Source organism: Bombina bombina, chromosome 2, assembly GCF_027579735.1.
Source record: "Bombina bombina isolate aBomBom1 chromosome 2, aBomBom1.pri, whole genome shotgun sequence".
In the NCBI taxonomy this organism is placed as follows: Eukaryota; Metazoa; Chordata; class Amphibia; order Anura; family Bombinatoridae; genus Bombina; species Bombina bombina.
The window spans coordinates 1,413,024,822-1,413,044,088 of record NC_069500.1 but is presented as its reverse complement, the minus strand read 5'-3'; the positions used below and the strand labels follow the sequence as shown (position 1 = coordinate 1,413,044,088).

The 19,267-nt window shown below is 42.0% G+C and overlaps 1 protein-coding gene across 1 annotated transcript in view; it reads left to right on the top strand.

Annotated features, from left to right (window-relative positions):
* Positions 1-18,909, top strand: part of RAB11FIP5 (RAB11 family interacting protein 5) — a 355,500-nt gene extending 336,591 nt beyond the window's left edge. Inside the window, exon 6 of the mRNA XM_053704358.1 lies at positions 15,174-18,909. Coding sequence (XP_053560333.1) covers positions 15,174-15,386 — 213 coding nt within the window. The 3' untranslated portion in view covers positions 15,387-18,909. The remainder of the gene's footprint in view (positions 1-15,173) is intronic.
* Positions 18,910-19,267: the final 358 nt, after the last annotated feature.

Below are 19,267 nucleotides of genomic sequence, written 5' to 3'. Positions count from 1 at the left end.
TTGTTTCCATAGTAGTCAAACTAAATAAAGATCTTAAAGGGACAGTAAAGTCATAATTAGACATTTATGATTAAGACAGAACGTACAATTTTAAACAACTTTCCAATTTACTTTTCCTTCCATAAACAGGGAGAGTCCACAACTTAATTCCTTACTGTTGGAAAATACAACACCTGGCCACCAGGAGGAGGCAAAGACACCCCAGCCAAAGGCTTAAATATCCCTCCCACTTCCCCTATCCCACAGTCATTCTTTGCCTTTAGTCACTATATAAGTGTCAGAAAATGTTGGATAGTCCTGTGATGGGCATTTTCCCTTCAAGAAAGGACTGGAGTTTTAAGTAATCATGTCAATCTCTCAGTGAGAGTATTAAGGAAAGTCGGGAGATGCAGGGAAGGTTTTTCTGCAAAGCCATCCAGACTGTCGTCTAACAGCTCCAGAGCACACAGACGCTTCCTCATCTCCCAGTCATTCTGTGCCTTTCGTCCCAGGAGGTTGGCAGAGAAGTGTCAGAATTAATTTTATTTCTTATGGAGGGTAGTACTCTTTGACATGGGACAGGAGTTTTAAGTAATCCTATCAGTCTCTCAGTGAGGGCTTGGATGAAAGAGTCCGGAGATGCAGGGAGAGTCTTTCTGCGAAACCATCCCGACTCATGTTAACAGCTCCTCAAGCAATCAGCGTTGTCGAACTTCGCTCCGCTGCCTGCTTTCTTCTCTCAAGTCCATGGCGGAGGCAGTGCTACTATCAGTCACATTCGAAGGGCCGTGTTCCTGTTCCACAGCGTAGATTCCGGTAAGATTGTTTCATTTTACTTTTGTCATGATGGTATTGTATTACAAATGTTTTCCCGAGAGTCTACCACCTTGCGGGACTAACTATTACTCTTGGAATCGAGGGTAATATCTCCTGAGGGGGGTTATTGAACAGGGTTTTTTCTCCAACATAGGTGTGTCCGGTCCACGGCGTCATCCTTACTTGTGGGATATTCTCTTCCCCAACAGGAAATGGCAAAGAGCCCAGCAAAGCTGGTCACATGATCCCTCCTAGGCTCCGCCTACCCCAGTCATTCTCTTTGCCGTTGTACAGGCAACATCTCCACGGAGATGGCTTAGAGTTTTTTAGTGTTTAACTGTAGTTTTTTTTATTCAATCAAGAGTTTGTTATTTTAAAATAGTGCTGGTATGTACTATTTACTCTGAAACAGAAAAGAGATGAAGATTTCTGTTTGTAAGAGGAAAATGATTTTAGCAACCGTTACTAAAATCCATGGCTGTTCCACACAGGACTGTTGAGAGGAATTAACTTCAGTTGGGGGAACAGTGAGCAGTCTTTTGCTGCTTGAGGTATGACACATTCTAACAAGACGATGTAATGCTGGAAGCTGTCATTTTCCCTATGGGATCCGGTAAGCCATTTTTATTCAGACAGTAAATAAGGGCTTCACAAGGGCTTATTAAGACTGTAGACTTTTTCTGGGCTAAATCGATTCATATATACACATATTTAGCCTTGAGGAATCATTTAATCTGGGTATTTTTGTAAAATAATATCGGCAGGCACTGTTTTAGACACCTTATTCTCTAGGGGCTTTCCCTAATCATAGGCAGAGCCTCATTTTCGCGCCGGTATTGCGCACTTGTTTTTGAGAAGCATGACATGCAGTCGCATGTGTGAGGAGCTCTGATACATAGAAAAGACTTTCTGAAGGCGTCATTTGGTATCGTATTCCCCTTTGGGCTTGGTTGGGTCTCAGCAAAGCAGATACCAGGGACTGTAAAGGGGTTAAAGATAAAAACGGCTCCGGTTCCGTTATTTTAAGGGTTAAAGCTTCCAAATTTGGTGTGCAATACTTTTAAGGCTTTAAGACTCTGTGGTGAAATTTTGGTGAATTTTGAACAATTCCTTCATACTTTTTCGCAATTGCAGTAATAAAGTGTGTTCAGTTTAAAATTTAAAGTGACAGTAACGGTTTTATTTTAAAACGTTTTTTGTACTTTGTTATCAAGTTTATGCCTGTTTAACATGTCTGAACTACCAGATAGACTGTGTTCTGAATGTGGGGAAGCCAAGGTTCCTTCTCATTTAAATAGATGTGATTTATGTGACACTGAAAATGATGCCCAAGATGATTCCTCAAGTGAGGGGAGTAAGCATGGTACTGCATCATTCCCTCCTTCGTCTACACCAGTCTTGCCCACTCAGGAGGCCCCTAGTACATCTAGCGTGCCAATACTCCTTACTATGCAACAATTAACGGCTGTAATGGATAATTCTATCAAAAACATTTTAGCCAAAATGCCCACTTATCAGCGCAAGCGCGACTGCTCTGTTTTAGATACTGAAGAGCATGAGGACGCTGATGATAATGGTTCTGAAATGCCCCTACACCAGTCTGAGGGGGCCAGGGAGGTTTTGTCTGAGGGAGAAATTTCAGATTCAGGGAAAATTTCTCAACAAGCTGAACCCGATGTGATTACATTTAAATTTAAGTTGGAACATCTCCGCGCTCTGCTTAAGGAGGTATTATCCACTCTGGATGATTGTGAGAATTTGATCATCCCAGAGAAACTATGTAAAATGGACAAGTTCCTAGAGGTCCCGGGGCTCCCAGAAGCTTTTCCTATACCCAAGCGGGTGGCGGACATTGTAAATAAAGAATGGGAAAGGCCCGGTATACCTTTCGTCCCTCCCCCCATATTTAAAAAATTGTTTCCTATGGTCGACCCCAGAAAGGACTTATGGCAGACAGTCCCCAAGGTCGAGGGAGCGGTTTCTACTTTAAACAAACGCACCACTATACCCATAGAAGATAGTTGTGCTTTCAAAGATCCTATGGATAAAAAATTAGAAGGTTTGCTTAAAAAGATGTTTGTTCAGCAAGGTTACCTTCTACAACCAATTTCATGCATTGTCCCTGTCACTACAGCCGCGTGTTTCTGGTTCGATGAGCTAGTAAAGGCGATCGATAGTGATTCTCCTCCTTATGAGGAGATTATGGACAGAATCCGTGCTCTCAAATTGGCCAATTCTTTCACCCTAGACGCCACTTTGCAATTGGCTAGGTTAGCGGCAAAAAACTCTGGGTTTGCTATTGTGGCGCGCAGAGCGCTTTGGTTGAAATCTTGGTCAGCGGATGCGTCTTCCAAGAACAAACTACTTAACATTCCTTTCAAGGGGAAAACGCTGTTTGGCCCTGACTTGAAAGAGATTATCTCTGATATCACTGGGGGTAAGGGCCACGCCCTTCCTCAGGATAGGTCTTTCAAGGCCAAAAATAAACCTAATTTTCGTCCCTTTCGTAGAAACGGACCAGCCCCAAGTGCTACGTCCTCTAAGCAAGAGGGTAATACTTCTCAAGCCAAGCCAGCCTGGAGACCAATGCAAGGCTGGAACAAGGGAAAGCAGGCCAAGAAACCTGCCACTGCTACCAAGACAGCATGAAATGTTGGCCCCCGATCCGGGACCGGATCTGGTGGGGGGCAGACTCTCTCTCTTTGCTCAGGCTTGGGCAAGAGATGTTCTGGATCCTTGGGCACTAGAAATAGTCTCCCAAGGTTATCTTCTGGAATTCAAGGGGCTTCCCCCAAGGGGGAGGTTCCACAGGTCTCAATTGTCTTCAGACCACATAAAGAGACAGGCATTCTTACATTGTGTAGAAGACCTGTTAAAAATGGGAGTGATTCATCCTGTTCCTTTAGGAGAACAAGGGATGGGGTTCTACTCCAATCTGTTCATAGTTCCCAAAAAAGAGGGAACGTTCAGACCAATCTTAGATCTCAAGATCTTAAACAAGTTTCTCAAGGTTCCATCGTTCAAAATGGAAACCATTCGAACAATTCTTCCTTCCATCCAGGAAGGTCAATTCATGACCACGGTGGATTTAAAGGATGCGTATCTACATATTCCTATCCACAAGGAACATCATCGGTTCCTAAGGTTCGCATTCCTGGACAAGCATTACCAGTTCGTGGCGCTTCCTTTCGGATTAGCCACTGCTCCAAGGATTTTCACAAAGGTACTAGGGTCCCTTCTAGCGGTACTAAGACCAAGGGGCATTGCAGTAGTTCCTTACTTGGACGACATTCTGATTCAAGCGTCGTCCCTTCCTCAAGCAAAGGCTCACACGGACATAGTCCTGGCCTTTCTCAGATCTCACGGATGGAAAGTGAACGTGGAAAAGAGTTCTCTATCTCCGTCGACAAGGGTTCCCTTCTTGGGAACAATAATAGACTCCTTAGAAATGAGGATTTTTCTGACAGAGGCCAGAAAAACAAAACTTCTAAACTCTTGTCAAACACTTCATTCCGTTCCTCTTCCTTCCATAGCGCAGTGCATGGAAGTAATAGGTTTGATGGTAGCGGCAATGGACATAGTTCCTTTTGCGCGCATTCATCTAAGACCATTACAACTGTGCATGCTCAGTCAGTGGAATGGGGACTATACCGACTTGTCTCCGAAGATACAAGTAAATCAGAGGACCAGAGACTCACTCCGTTGGTGGCTGTCCCTGGACAACCTGTCACAAGGGATGACCTTCCGCAGACCAGAGTGGGTCATTGTCACGACCGACGCCAGTCTGATGGGCTGGGGCGCGGTCTGGGGACCCCTGAAAGCTCAGGGTCTTTGGTCTCGGGAAGAATCTCTTCTACCGATAAATATTCTGGAACTGAGAGCGATATTCAATGCTCTCAAGGCTTGGCCTCAGCTAGCAAAGGCCAAGTTCATACGGTTTCAATCAGACAACATGACGACTGTTGCGTACATCAACCATCAGGGGGGAACAAGGAGTTCCCTGGCGATGGAAGAAGTGACCAAAATCATTCAATGGGCGGAGACTCACTCCTGCCACCTATCTGCAATCCACATCCCAGGAGTGGAAAATTGGGAAGCGGATTTTCTGAGTCGTCAGACATTACATCCGGGGGAGTGGGAACTCCATCCGGAAATCTTTGCCCAAATTACTCAACTGTGGGGCATTCCAGACATGGATCTGATGGCCTCTCGTCAGAACTTCAAGGTTCCTTGCTACGGGTCCAGATCCAGGGATCCCAAGGCGACTCTAGTAGATGCACTAGTAGCACCTTGGACCTTCAAACTAGCTTATGTGTTCCCGCCGTTTCCTCTCATCCCCAGGCTGGTAGCCAGGATCAATCAAGAGAGGGCGTCGGTGATCTTGATAGCTCCTGCGTGGCCACGCAGGACTTGGTATGCAGATCTGGTGAATATGTCATCGGCTCCACCATGGAAGCTACCTTTGAGACGAGACCTTCTTGTTCAAGGTCCGTTCGAACATCCGAATCTGGTCTCACTCCAGCTGACTGCTTGGAGATTGAACGCTTGATCTTATCAAAACGAGGGTTCTCAGATTCTGTTATTGATACTCTTGTTCAGGCCAGAAAGCCTGTAACTAGAAAAATTTACCACAAAATATGGAAAAAATATATCTGTTGGTGTGAATCTAAAGGATTCCCTTGGGACAAGGTAAAGATTCCTAAGATTCTATCCTTTCTTCAAGAAGGATTGGAGAAAGGATTATCTGCAAGTTCCTTGAAGGGACAGATTTCTGCCTTGTCTGTGTTACTTCACAAAAAGCTGGCAGCTGTGCCAGATGTTCAAGCCTTTGTTCAGGCTCTGGTTAGAATCAAGCCTGTTTACAAACCTTTGACTCCTCCTTGGAGTCTCAACTTAGTTCTTTCAGTTCTTCAGGGGGTTCCGTTTGAACCCTTACATTCCGTTGATATTAAGTTATTATCTTGGAAAGTTTTGTTTTTGGTTGCAATTTCTTCTGCTAGAAGAGTTTCAGAATTATCTGCTCTGCAGTGTTCTCCTCCTTATCTGGTGTTCCATGCAGATAAGGTGGTTTTACGTACTAAACCTGGTTTTCTTCCAAAAGTTGTTTCTAACAAAAACATTAACCAGGAGATAGTCGTACCTTCTTTGTGTCCGAAACCAGTTTCGAAGAAGGAACGTTTGTTGCACAATTTGGATGTTGTTCGCGCTCTAAAATTCTATTTAGATGCTACAAAGGATTTTAGACAAACATCTTCCTTGTTTGTTGTTTATTCTGGTAAAAGGAGAGGTCAAAAAGCAACTTCTACCTCTCTCTCTTTTTGGATTAAAAGCATCATCAGATTGGCTTATGTGACTGCCGGACGGCAGCCTCCTGAAAGAATCACAGCTCATTCCACTAGGGCTGTGGCTTCCACATGGGCCTTCAAGAACGAGGCTTCTGTTGATCAGATATGTAGGGCAGCGACTTGGTCTTCACTGCACACTTTTACCAAATTTTACAAGTTTGATACTTTTGCTTCTTCTGAGGCTATTTTTGGGAGAAAGGTTTTGCAAGCCGTGGTGCCTTCCATTTAGGTGACCTGATTTGCTCCCTCCCTTCATCCGTGTCCTAAAGCTTTGGTATTGGTTCCCACAAGTAAGGATGACGCCGTGGACCGGACACACCTATGTTGGAGAAAACAGAATTTATGTTTACCTGATAAATTACTTTCTCCAACGGTGTGTCCGGTCCACGGCCCGCCCTGGTTTTTTAATCAGGTCTGATAATTTATTTTCTTTAACTACAGTCACCACGGTATCATATGGTTTCTCCTATGCAAATATTCCTCCTTAACGTCGGTCGAATGACTGGGGTAGGCGGAGCCTAGGAGGGATCATGTGACCAGCTTTGCTGGGCTCTTTGCCATTTCCTGTTGGGGAAGAGAATATCCCACAAGTAAGGATGACGCCGTGGACCGGACACACCGTTGGAGAAAGTAATTTATCAGGTAAACATAAATTCTGTTTTTTTAATCATGTTTATGTGAGTCAACCTGCTTATGCGTAATGTTACTTTAGGCTCATGACTTGTGGGACATAACCTTTGGAAGTGACGCGGCCTTTATGGTCAGGCGTGCTTTTTTCTGGACTGTACTGTTCACCTTGTGACCGGGCGTGGTCACGTTTTTTGACTCTCCATTTCTGCATTCCTAGCCCTGTGGCAATGGAGAAATTCGGATCTGCTGGTATTTGGGCTCTTAGGAGGTGGTGATTGCCCCAGCCATTGTGGGTGTCAGGTGCCGTTTAATTTTTTATGTCTAAATCTCGTATCAATATCCTAGCTATGGAGGAGTCTGATTCCGTGGAGACGGAAGTCTGTTTTATTTTCTACTCTGTGCGCAGAGTGCGTATTGCCCCGGATGATACTAGCCTATCAGTTATGTTCTGAATGCCGTATTAGAGTGCTCAATTCCTCGGGATCGGGAAATCAAGGAGCTGCTGAGCCATCCGCCTCTGGCGCCTCTGACCTCAGAGTGGCGAGTTCCCTTCCACCATCGCTTACTACGCTTGCAGGTAACCCAAAATTTGCTTCCCCTTCTCCGGAAGGTAGCTTCTTCCAGCCAAGGGTTTCAGCACAATTTCCATAATTTTGGCACTAGCGCGTATGCAACTTCCAGAAGTTGGTTTTGGACACGGTTCGTGTTCCATTATCCAGGGCTCTTCAGGCATAAGTTGGCCTGTTCAGCTCTCTGGGGGAACGACTGTCCTGAAAGGCTTCGGGGGGTCAGCCTTCAAGGCCGGAGTCGTCCTTTGCTCCGGCGAGGGTATGCTGCGCTTTTCAGTATAAACTGACTAGCCTTCATGTTCTATGAGGCACGCTTTGACCTTGTCGGAAGATCCCATCCTTATTGGATCTGAGACTTCTCAGTCTGCTTCTTTGAATAGCTTGCAGAAATAGACATAAGGGGATGAAGTAATCTTCTTATAGTCTTGTTATCGAGTACTTTTTCCAGTTTGAGCTTGGTAGAACAGGGGCCCTATTGGGCATTCCTGCGTGTACGTCTGTTCTACTTAGGCAATAAACCTGCGGGTTGCCTTATCCTTTATTTTATTTGAATAACGCTCATATTTTACTACATTAGAAGGTTCTGCTCCTTCTGTACTGATTTAATAATTCTGGTTTATATTGTGAGGAGGCCATAGTTTGCCGGCCTGCTAAATTTTGTTCCATTTGCCTAAGCACTGTTATAAAGTCTAAGAAGGGAGACAAGCCTGCTAATACTTAGAGCGCTATTGGCCCCTCTGAGCCGTCTACCTCTCAGGAAAGATAACTACCCTTCCTACACTACCTGCTCCACATGCAGTTCCCCGTGGCTCAACTAACATTGATAACTTTTAGAATTTCTGATTCTGTTATCGGGGAGTTTTTGTCTTACAGCTTCCCTACTTATCTGGGGTGTTTTTATGCCTTTCCAGAATATTTCTTTCTCTGCCAAATTTATATGTTCTTTGGAGTATAATTTTTCATAGTACTCTAAAAATGCCTGTCTGATTTCCTTAGACTTATGAAGTATTCTCTCTCCCACTTTAATTGTCGAGATAGTGTTATTTTTTTTGCGAAACTTCGTAAGCTTTGCCAAGTGCTTTGCATTTATGCCCTGGTATCCCTGATGTAAGACCCTTGCCTTCAAGTCTTCCCTTGCCCATTTTTCTTTGAGAAAACTTTCCCTTTCTGCCCTTTTATGTTTGTATTTTGCCCAGGTTTCCCCGTTTGGATTACTTCTATATTGCTCAAACGCATTTCTTAGCTGGTTCGCCAATTGCATCTCCCTGGCCATTTGTTTCCGCTTCATTTTAATCATATATGCCTTGACTTCGCCCCTGATTACAGCCTTACCTGCCTCCCATAATATTTCAGTTTTGTGTGTGTACTGCTTATTGTAAGAGTAATATTCCTGCCGTTTATTCTTTAGCCAATTCACTAAAAGCGGGTTATTATACAAGTATCCTGGGAAATAAAAGGAATTTATTTTTTTCCCTGGGCTTGATGCAAAGGAAATTTTGAACATTATTCTTGCGTGGTCCGATATTATTTCTGAGATTTCTGTCTCGATTTCTAATTTAAGTAATTGCTCCTCCACAAGGAACATATCTATGCGTGAAAAATTCCTGTGTGTTTTGGATTCGCATGTGTATGTGCGTTCATCCGGGTGTTGCGAGCGCCATATATCGTTAATTTTGAGTATGGTTGCAAAGTTTCGCAGGAGTCTGGCTTCTCTGTTATTCGCATTCCTACATCTTACTTTCCATCTATCAATGTCAGGATGTGGAGTCATGTTCATGTCTCCGGCGATAATTAGATTCTGTCCTATATATGGGATAAGCTTAAGTTTTATCTTATGCCAGAAATCTAGATCTAACCCATTTGGCCCGTATAGATTACAGAGAGTCCAAATACGACTAGCAGCTTTTATTTGTAAAATAATATACCTCCCGCCAGGGTCCAAATCTTGCTTTATAATGTTGTATTCCAAGCTTTTATTAAACATTATGGCAACCCCTCTCTTACGTTTGTTACAGGGTGTGGCAATAATCTCTGTGATCCAATTTGTTTTTAATTTGTCTATCTCAGGCCTTTTTAAATGCAGCTCTTGGAGAAATACAATGTCCGCTTTATCTTTTTTAAGGGTTTTTAATAAGTTTTTACGCTTTATTGGTGAAGTAATTCCCCCTATATTCCATGATATTATTTTTAATGATGTACTCATTTATTTATTAATTTATGTGTGACGGGGGGGAGAGGAGAGAAGAGGGAGAGGTGGGTGGAGGGAAAAAAAATTTTTTTTGACATAAAATGATTTTTGAGGGAACCCCATTATCCTATATACCATAATTCGAGGATTCCTAAGACTATGTACCATTGGCCTTACTAGACCGCAATATTGTTTTCGAGACAAAACGCTTTGGCGCCCTCCATACTAAGGACTGTTATTTTTGCTGGGTACCTCATTGTTGCTTTTAAGCCCGCTTTAATCAGACCCGTACAGAATGGCGCCATAGCCCTCCGTTTGGTGGACATCTCTACAGAAAAATCTTGAAATATATAGATTGGCTTCTGCTCTATTATCAATGGTTGTGCTCTTCTGTAATAGCTCATTATGTTTACCTTGTCTTGAAAATTCAAGTATTTGACTATTACCATTCGAGGACGTGTATTGCCATCTCTAGACTCTCTAATACCTCCTATTCTGTGTGCCCTTTCAACTTGCAATGAGCCGGTAACTGTCTGTATACCCAGCAGGCTGGGCAATGTTGTAGAGCCAAATTTGAGTAGATCTACATACTCCTTAGTCTCTGGAAGCCCCACAATCCATACATTACTACGGCGGGACCTGTCCTCTAGATCTTCTATCTTTGACTGAAGTGTACTAATCCTATCTGCATAAGAATTCATGTTTATGTCTAAACTGTTTGTTCTGTCCTCCAGGTCCGAAACCCTTGACTCAACTTCTGTAATTCTAGACGAGAATTGTTTTAGTTCCTGTGTGAGTCCTGCTATCTCAGTTTTAATAATCTCAAACTGCGGCAAAATTAAATCCGCTAATTGATTTCTTGTCAGTTGGGATTCTATTTTTTCCCCTGGACTTTCTGGATCTGCTTCCAAAGTACTTTCTTGTAAAGATTTGAGTTTTTTTTATCTTTTTTAACCGGCATCATTGGGGATCTATTTTTCATGCTCGTGACGTATTTGTCCATGCACTATAGTTATAGAGATGCAATTCTGATAAGAGTTAAAATACCCCCACCCGTGTATGCGCCCTTATCTATGTCTATGAAACACTCTCCTTGCTATCTTCGCTAGCTCCTTGGCTCTGGCTTGTCTACCAACCTGTCGTGTGTACCTACCCTAATTCAATACCAAATGTACCACTGCCTCACCTTATGCTTACCTAGTATCCTAAACCACACAATACGTTGTAAATTGTGTATTAATCTATCCTGCTGAATTTCTTCTACTTTGTGTCTGTCTTAATTTATATTAATTTATATTTTTGCGGTACTTGATCTTAAGATTCCCCGCCCTTTACCTCCTATATAAACCCAGCAGGGCCCACCAATAATTATATCCCTTCTTCAAAATGTCAGACTTAATTCGCTGAATTTAGTATACCATAATAACTCCCTTAGTGTTCTAAAGTAGTTCTTATAACTTTTAGCAATTTAAAAGCATCAGTTGAAAAACAAGCTAGAACATCATTCTACTGTGAGTTGCACAAATTGAACAAGGTTGCATATATATCATATAACCAAGAGTCCTGAATTGGCCCTCTGAATCACCCTGTTGCAGGGCTTCCACTTGCTACCGTCATAGGTCACAGCAAAAACAAAAAAACAAAAACGGGGAAAACATGAACATTTGTCCATAACATATTACAGTGTCCCACAATATGACAAGCAGTTCACTCTTTGTGCTCTTTAAGTATGTGCAGAGAGTCTATCCCTTAGAGCCTGTTACTAGCACTGGATGCTTCCAGGAAAACCATTTGACAACAGAAGCTTGCAGACTCAGATCCTTCAGATAAATAATATAGATTTGCAGCCACCGTCTCAGCAAGAGAGATATCCCAGCTTACAAGCACAGTCTTTAGACCCCCTTTTTCCTCTTTTCCTTTCCTATTTCTTCCCCCTTTTTTCTCTTTTGTAGCCAAAAAAAAGAGGAGCAGTATACTGCCAATACTTCTATTGATCCATCTTTCTAGGTATATTGGGGGATCCCAGCCATACTTTCAGTACTTTCGATCCAATGGAGACTTAATATTAGCGTAAGTAAGAAAGCACAGGGAAAAAAAAACCTGTTCCCTCTTAACCGTGTGCCTTACACTAAATTTCTCATTCCAAACTAAATTGGTATAGTCCCTGAAGCATATGCTTATATAGTTCAATTCACCGCAAACACACACTGTATTTTTCATCAGCTACTAACTTTAAGCACACAGCCATATTACAGTAGCGATACTTGCGGTTTCCTTGGATTTTCCATGCACCAGTTGCTCTGATAGTGTACTGCTTCCAGGTCTCTTCACCATCTACTTCGTCAGCCCCAGTACAGTCATGACACCTCGCATCCGCTATGGAGCCTCCCCTGTAGTGATGTTGTGTCCTGGCGTGAACTTAGCAGATAATTTCTGTTTACCGGCTTTTCCGACTTTTCCACTCAGCTCTTGTTTTAGAGGCGTGTATGTCTTCTTTCACATACAACCGTCGCAGTGTGTGTTTGGGCCAGTGCCATCCGGCCAGTGTGCGGCTGTCCTTCAACTTCCGTGCTTACTGCTCACCAACGAGCAAGTCTCTCCCCAGGCAGAGCTATTATACCCTGCAGCAGGAGTACACAGTGTAGGCAGATCTTTTTCCTCCCCGGCGTGCTGTTTTGCCAGGGTTCTCTACACGAGACGCTGTGGCGCACACACCTTCCTTGCACCACGCCTACCGGAAGTCCCCTGGAGTCCCTTCTCAGTCTTCTTCGATCACATGGATGGTAGATAAACTTGAAAAAGAGTTCTCTTACTCCAAGTACCAGGGTGAATTTCCTGGGGACAAAGGTAGACTCCATATCCATGAGAATATTTCTCAAAGATCAGAGACGTTGCAAGCTAACTACTGCATGTCTTGCCATCCAGGCCTCCTTGAGACCCTCAGTGGCCCAGTGTGTATGGAGGTTATTGTACTCGTGGTGTCCTGTATGGACATCATTCCTTTGCCAGATTCCATCTCAGACCCTTACAATTATGCATGCTGAGACAATGGAATGGTGACCATTCAGATCTGTCTCAACAGATTGTGCTGGACAACCTGTCGAGACTCGCTCTCTTGGTGGCTCTGTCCAGATCATCTGTACCAAGGCATGTGCTTTTTGAGACTGTCCTGAAAAATTGTGACTACAGACGCAAGCCTCTCCGGCTGGGGAGCCGTGTGGGGTGCCAAAAAGGCACAAGGACTGTGGACTCAGGAGGAGATCCTCCCTTCCGATCAATATATTGGAACTCCGGGCAATCTTCAAAGCTTTGAAGGCTTGGCCTCTTCTGGGTTCATCCCAGTTTATCAGATTCTAATCAGACAATATAACCTCGGTTGCTTACATCAACCATCATGGGGGAACGAGAAGTCCCTTGGCAATGAGAGAAGTATCTCAGATACTAGAGTGGGCAGAGACTCACAGCTGTACGCTGTCAGCAATCCACATTCCTGGTGTGGACAACTGGGAAACGGACTTCCTTAGCAGGCAATCCTTTCACCCAAGGGAATGGTCTCTCCACCTTGAGGTGTTTGCAGAGATATGCAGCGAGTGGGGGACGCCGGAGATAGATCTCATGGCATCCCGCCTCAATACCAAGCAGGTACGGGTCAATGGATCCTCAGGCAGAACTGATAGATGCCCTAGCAGTGCCATGGAGGTTCAGACTCCTATAACTTTTTCCTCCATTACCGCTTCTCCCTTGTGTGGTGGCCCGCATCAAGCAGAAGCGAGCACCAGTGATTCTGATTGCTCCATCATGGCCGTGAACAACGTGATTTGCGGATCTGGTGGGGATGTCCTCATCTCCTTACCTTGTTGCAGAGATCTGCTGATATAGGGTCCCTTCGTACAGCAAAATCTAGATTCTCTGAGGCTGACTGTGTGGTGATTGAGCGCTTAGGCTTAGCCAAGAGAGGGTTTTCTGAGAGTGTTATTAACACTGATCTTGTTTTCCATGCTGATAAGGCAGTTCTACGTACTAAATTAGGGTTTCTCCATAAGGTGGTATCTGAATGTAACATTAATCAAGAGATTGTTGTTCCTCCTTTGTGTCTTAATCCTTTTTCAGCGAAGAAACCTTTGCTTCATAATCTAGATGTGGTTCGTGCCTTGAAGTTTTATCTTAAGGCTACTAAAGAGTTCAGACAATCTTCCTCTGTCATCTATTCGGGGAAGCGTTGGGGGGAGAAGACTACGACAACTTCCCTATCTTTCTGGTTGAGGAGTGTCATCCGCTTAGCTTACGAGACAGCGGGACAAAAGCCTCCTGAGAGGATAACGGCTCATTCCACTAGAGCAGTGGCTTCCTCCTGGGCTTTTAAGAACAAAACCTATATGAATCCGATTTTTAAGAATGAAGCCTCTATATGGATCAGATTTGTAAGGCGGCTACCTGGTCCTCAAACACTTTTTTTTCTAAATTTTAGAAGTTTGATGTGTTTGCTTCGGCCGAAGAAGCTTTCGGGAGAAAAGTTTTACAGGCTGTGGTGCCCTCAGACTAGGGTCCTCCTCTCTTTTATTCCCTCGCGTTATTCCTTCAGTGTCCTCTGGAGCTTTAAGCACAGCTGCATTTCCATTTGGTTTTAACTCATTGGTCATTAAAATAGTACTATTAATAGAGCTCTAATCAGTTCTTAAAAAGGTAGATAATAGGTAAAATGTATATGTATGCATTGCTTGGGTATAGTTTTCCCAACAGTAAGGAATGAAGTCGTGGACTCTCCCTGCCTTATTAAAGGAAAACATAATCTCCTGGCAGGGAAAGTCCACGACCCCGTCCATAATTTATTGTTTTGATGGGCAGCTCCCTTTTTTATATTATTTCTTCTGGCACCTTTTTATACCCTGATCTTTCTCCTACTTTTCCTTGTTTCCTTGACAGAATGACTGGGGGATAGGGGAAGTGGGAGGGATATTTAAGCCTTTGGCTGGGGTGTCTTTGCCTCCTCCTGGTGGCCAGGTGTTGTATTTCCCAACAGTAAGGAATGAAGTCGTGGACTCTCCCTGCCAGGAAGGAAAGGAATTTATCTGGTAAGCATAAATTGTTTTATTTGATTTGCTTCCTTCTCTTGTTATCCTTTGCTGAAAGGTTTATCTAGGAAAGCTCAAGAGCAGCAAAGAACCTAGGTTCTAGCTGCTGATTGGTGGCTGCATATATATACCAATTGTAATTGGCTCACCCATGTGTTCAGTTACAAACCAGTAGTGCATTGCTGCTCCTTCAACAAATGATACCAAGAGAATGAAACAAATTTGATAATAGAAGTAAACTGGAAAGTAGTTTAAAATTGTCTGTTCTACCTAAATCATGAAATAAACATTTTGGTTGTCATGTCCCTTTAATTGAGACACACACCTATCTATATTATTACACACACCTATCTATATTATTACACACGTATATGCTGCACAAATAATCATTGGTAAAGGGGTATATAAAATGTTGGCATTAATAAAGGCTTAGCTCATACTTGGCTTATGCAGTGTGGCAGTATTTATTTTTGCCGTCTTTGACAGAGGGCTGCGGTAAACTGTCTTTCATCAGTCGAGGGATAAAACCTATATGTATCTAGCGCTGTAACCGCTGTTTTTGTTTTTTTCCCAGGATGTCAGTGTTACAGATGTCGCAGCTAAGTATTATCACCTTACCCATGATGAGCTCATCCAGATGCTGTTGCAGCGTGAAGCGGAGCTTGACACAAAGTCGGAGCATGTGCGGGAGTTGGAGGACTATATTGATCAGCTGCTGGTGCGCATCATAGATCAAGCACCAACCCTTCTTCAGGTCCCTATTGAGACAAAGAAGGGCAAGAATTAAACACTCACCGTATGACTTGAATTGATATGATTTGCAGGCAACAGTATTATTCCCAGATTTCCGGCTCTGGTTGGAGACTTGCGACAAATTGAATATCTGTCAACCTTCTCCAAGTCTGCTTAAACAAAGAAATGGAACCAAATCAGACTGTGACCAGGCAGATTGTACCTACTGTAGCTATTTTACCCTGTTCTTATGTTGTTGGTGTATTCTGGCCAGAGTCGACATCTCATCTTACAAGTTGTGTTTTAATTAGGTTTCAGCAAATAGGTGGATTTTCCCTTCATGCAATTTTTAGTTTTTTTCCAGTGTTGCTTGTAGAAGTGTTGAGAAGGTTAATGAAATTTATTTTATTTCTCAGGCTGCATTTCCATTCCTAAAATTTCTATAGTTTATCAGTCAGGGTAGTAGACATGATTTGAGGAAACTTTGTTATACACAACCACCCACAATCCGATTCATATGACCATGAACATTCAAATATTATTGTGATGTAAAATGTCTTCAATTTAGGGTGTTCCTAACAAATTAAGCCTGTATGGATCATTAGTGTAATATTCCTACAATAACAAGCAAGTGACAATTGTCTAGCGTAATCTGAGTGTCCTCTTTCTAGTGCGAGTCTTCCAGTGTCATTTTGTGGAGTTAATGCTGTAAAGTGACGATACGGGTCATAACATAACACTTAAAAAAGGGGGTGATTGCTTGTGTTAGTGAACATAGACCATGTAGTCTCCATAGGGTTTACATATTTTTTCCATTCTTATATCTGCTTAAGCTATTTTACAATCTCCAATTTATATCAATAGCTTTTTTTCCACTAAAAGATCTTCTTATGTTGTAAACTTGATAAGTGATGGTAACACCAGAAAGCATTAAATAATCTGGTCCTGCATATCTGTAGACCGTATTCTCCTACACAGGACGTAGCAAGACTACTACTGCTTTGTTTATTTGTAGTAACTGTATCGTTATAGGTTTAATACTTTTGTCGTATCACAAGACTGCAGACTCTGCAATATCTTCGGTCTGAGTTCCCAAAAAGCTGCTTTGACCAAACCAAAAATATTTTTAGTTGACTTTGAGAAATGTAATCTCTGCTAGAACTAAACCCAAAAGTAATCTTTGTAAAGTGCCACTTCCAATGACAATGTAATTAGACTGCATTCACAAGAAATTCAATTTTTTTTTTGTGTCTTGCCGTTTTATAGAAACACATCAGTATTGCAGTTAATAGAGAATTTATGTGCCTTCTTTAGTTGGAAAATGACTGTGCAGCAATTGTGTATAAACAAATTATACTGATCAGGGAGCTGTTACACTTGATCTACGGTATCAGTAAAATAACCGGGAAAAAAGGCTGGTACACACTGCCAAAGAAAAGAAAGCCCTGCAGTATAATATTTCTTCGCTTCTGTTTATTACTTTCTGCCAAACGGAGGTCTTTATTAATTGTACTTTGCTTGTGCGCACACTTGCAGGCAGTATGGTCATCACAATAGCACTGTAGTCTGTGGGTTATCAGTGGAGTAGAGCCTAGATATGCAATAACTTTGCGATACACATCCCAACACAACCCCCACCAGTTAAGAAGTCTTCTATAAGGGTAGACCTTTACTATCCAAACCAGATGTTCCTTGCATATATGCTGTGCTGCTGTTTGGTATCTCCGTTTTGCCATTATGCAATAAATACAAACAGAACAGTTTACACATACCAGGAGGGTTTTGAACGAAGTGGTTCTTTTGTGTGAACTTTCGGGTAATGGTGCTTAAGCGCTTCTTAGCTAAACTAAAAAGCAAAAATATAAGTTAAGGAACAGCTAATAATTGCATTAAATAAAAGGTTAATATAGTTGCATTAAAGCCTCATGTCCTTGTTTAGGACATTGTACCAAAGGGATTCATTTTTAAATCCTCACTAGTGTTTTTATTACTTGCGTGACCAATAAAGCGTCATGTTGGTCTCTGATAAATGCAATACAGGGCTTGGTACCTGCCTTGATCAAGTATGACATGTTCTATCAGACGTGTGCTAAACAATAACAGAAACGCAACCCCCCTCAACTCAGGTGCGATAGTCTTCCAGGAATGGTTAGCATTGAAACGGTTTATTACATTACTAAAACTATTAATAATCCTCTCCCTTTGAGTGACACTAACAATGTCATAATTTTAAGTTTTTGTATCAAAAATTTAAATGTCCATTACTTCTGGTTCTAATGATGCATTTGACTTTCCTGCTGTTTGCACTTTCTGGGCACTAAACAGGCGAAATCACGGCCTAGTTTGTATTTAACACTCAGGAAATCTTAAGAAACAGCCATAAGTCAAGGCCTCTTGTTCTGCTTTTATTTCCTGCTAAAAGCTGGTTACCAGAGACATGAGGAGACCTTGCCATTGTACGCTCTTTACCCTAGAACTTGTATAGTGTCTACAGCAGACATTCTCAAACTCGGCCCTCCAGAGGTTTTGAAACTACATTTCCCATGATGCTCAGCCAGCATATCAGCTGAGCATCATGGGAAATCTAGTTCCTAAACCTCTGGAGTGACAATTTTTAGGATGTCTGGTATACAGTATCTCTATCATCCAAGCCAAGTTAGTTTTCCTTTCCGCTGGCAAGGAAGCCATTACAGTTCCATTGCAAGATCTATATGTGTAAATGGTACTGAGTCACATGCAGCCATTTTATCTCGGTTACCAGCTTGTCCAAAGCATTTTCATTTCTAAGCAGCCATTTTTAACACTGATAGATGCAGTCATCTGTCCACTAGATAGAGTATCCTGACCTATCTCTGGGTTTTGCGCGTAGAAGGTCTCTTACATATCACTAGATGCCCTTACAGGTCTGGGGGACACCGTTTCAGTGTATAGCTAGAACAGCAATTGTTTAATAAGCTTATTTACTGTTCTGTATGAGAATGATGGACATATGTTTGCAATATATTTGGCTTGTACAATTTCAGTAATTGCATCTAACGGACAGTTTACTGAATTGCATAACTTTTGCCAACTTCACAATTTTTGCAGAGCTTATTGACACCATAATTTAGAGCTGTTGTATACACTCCTAATCTTACATAAGTTACTTCAGCAAACCTGTTACACAATATGTTACTTAATACCGTGTCTGCCTAAGGTACTAAACTGACCACAAACAATGTTGTATGCTGGAACAGGACAAACTCAAGTTTTTGTTTAATCTTGTGTATGTTTGCGTTTGTATGGAACAAATTATTAATGCAGTTCAGTTTTATCTGTTATTTCAAAGTATGTATGTAAGTGTGTCTGTGTGTGTGTATATATGTGTATGTATATATATGTGTGTGTATATATATATATATATATATATATATATATATATATATATATATATATATATATATACATATACATATATACACACACACACACCAAATACAATGATATATTTTATAATGTTGCTATTGTTTAAGAAAGTTCTTGTATCATTTTTTGTTTTGTTTTAAAGCACTTTACAAAATAATAAAGAGCTAAATATTTTTGTATTTGTCATCTTTATTCCAAAAAAACAATGTATTTTATTTGCAAAAAGACATTTCTTCTATAAAAGTAAGACAAGTCCACGGATTCATCCTTTACTTGTGGGATATTATCCTTCCCTACAGGAAGTGGCAAAGAGCACCACAGCAGAGCTGTCTATATAGCTCCTCCCTTAGCTCCACCCCCAGTCATTCTCTTTGCCTACTCTAAGTACTAGGAAGGGTAAAGTGAAAGAGGTGATAAAATATTAGTTTTTAATTTCTTCAAGCAAGAGTTTATTTTAAATGGTACCGGTGTGTACTATTTACTCTCAGGCAGCAGATGGATGAAGACTGCTGCCTCGAGGATGATGATCTT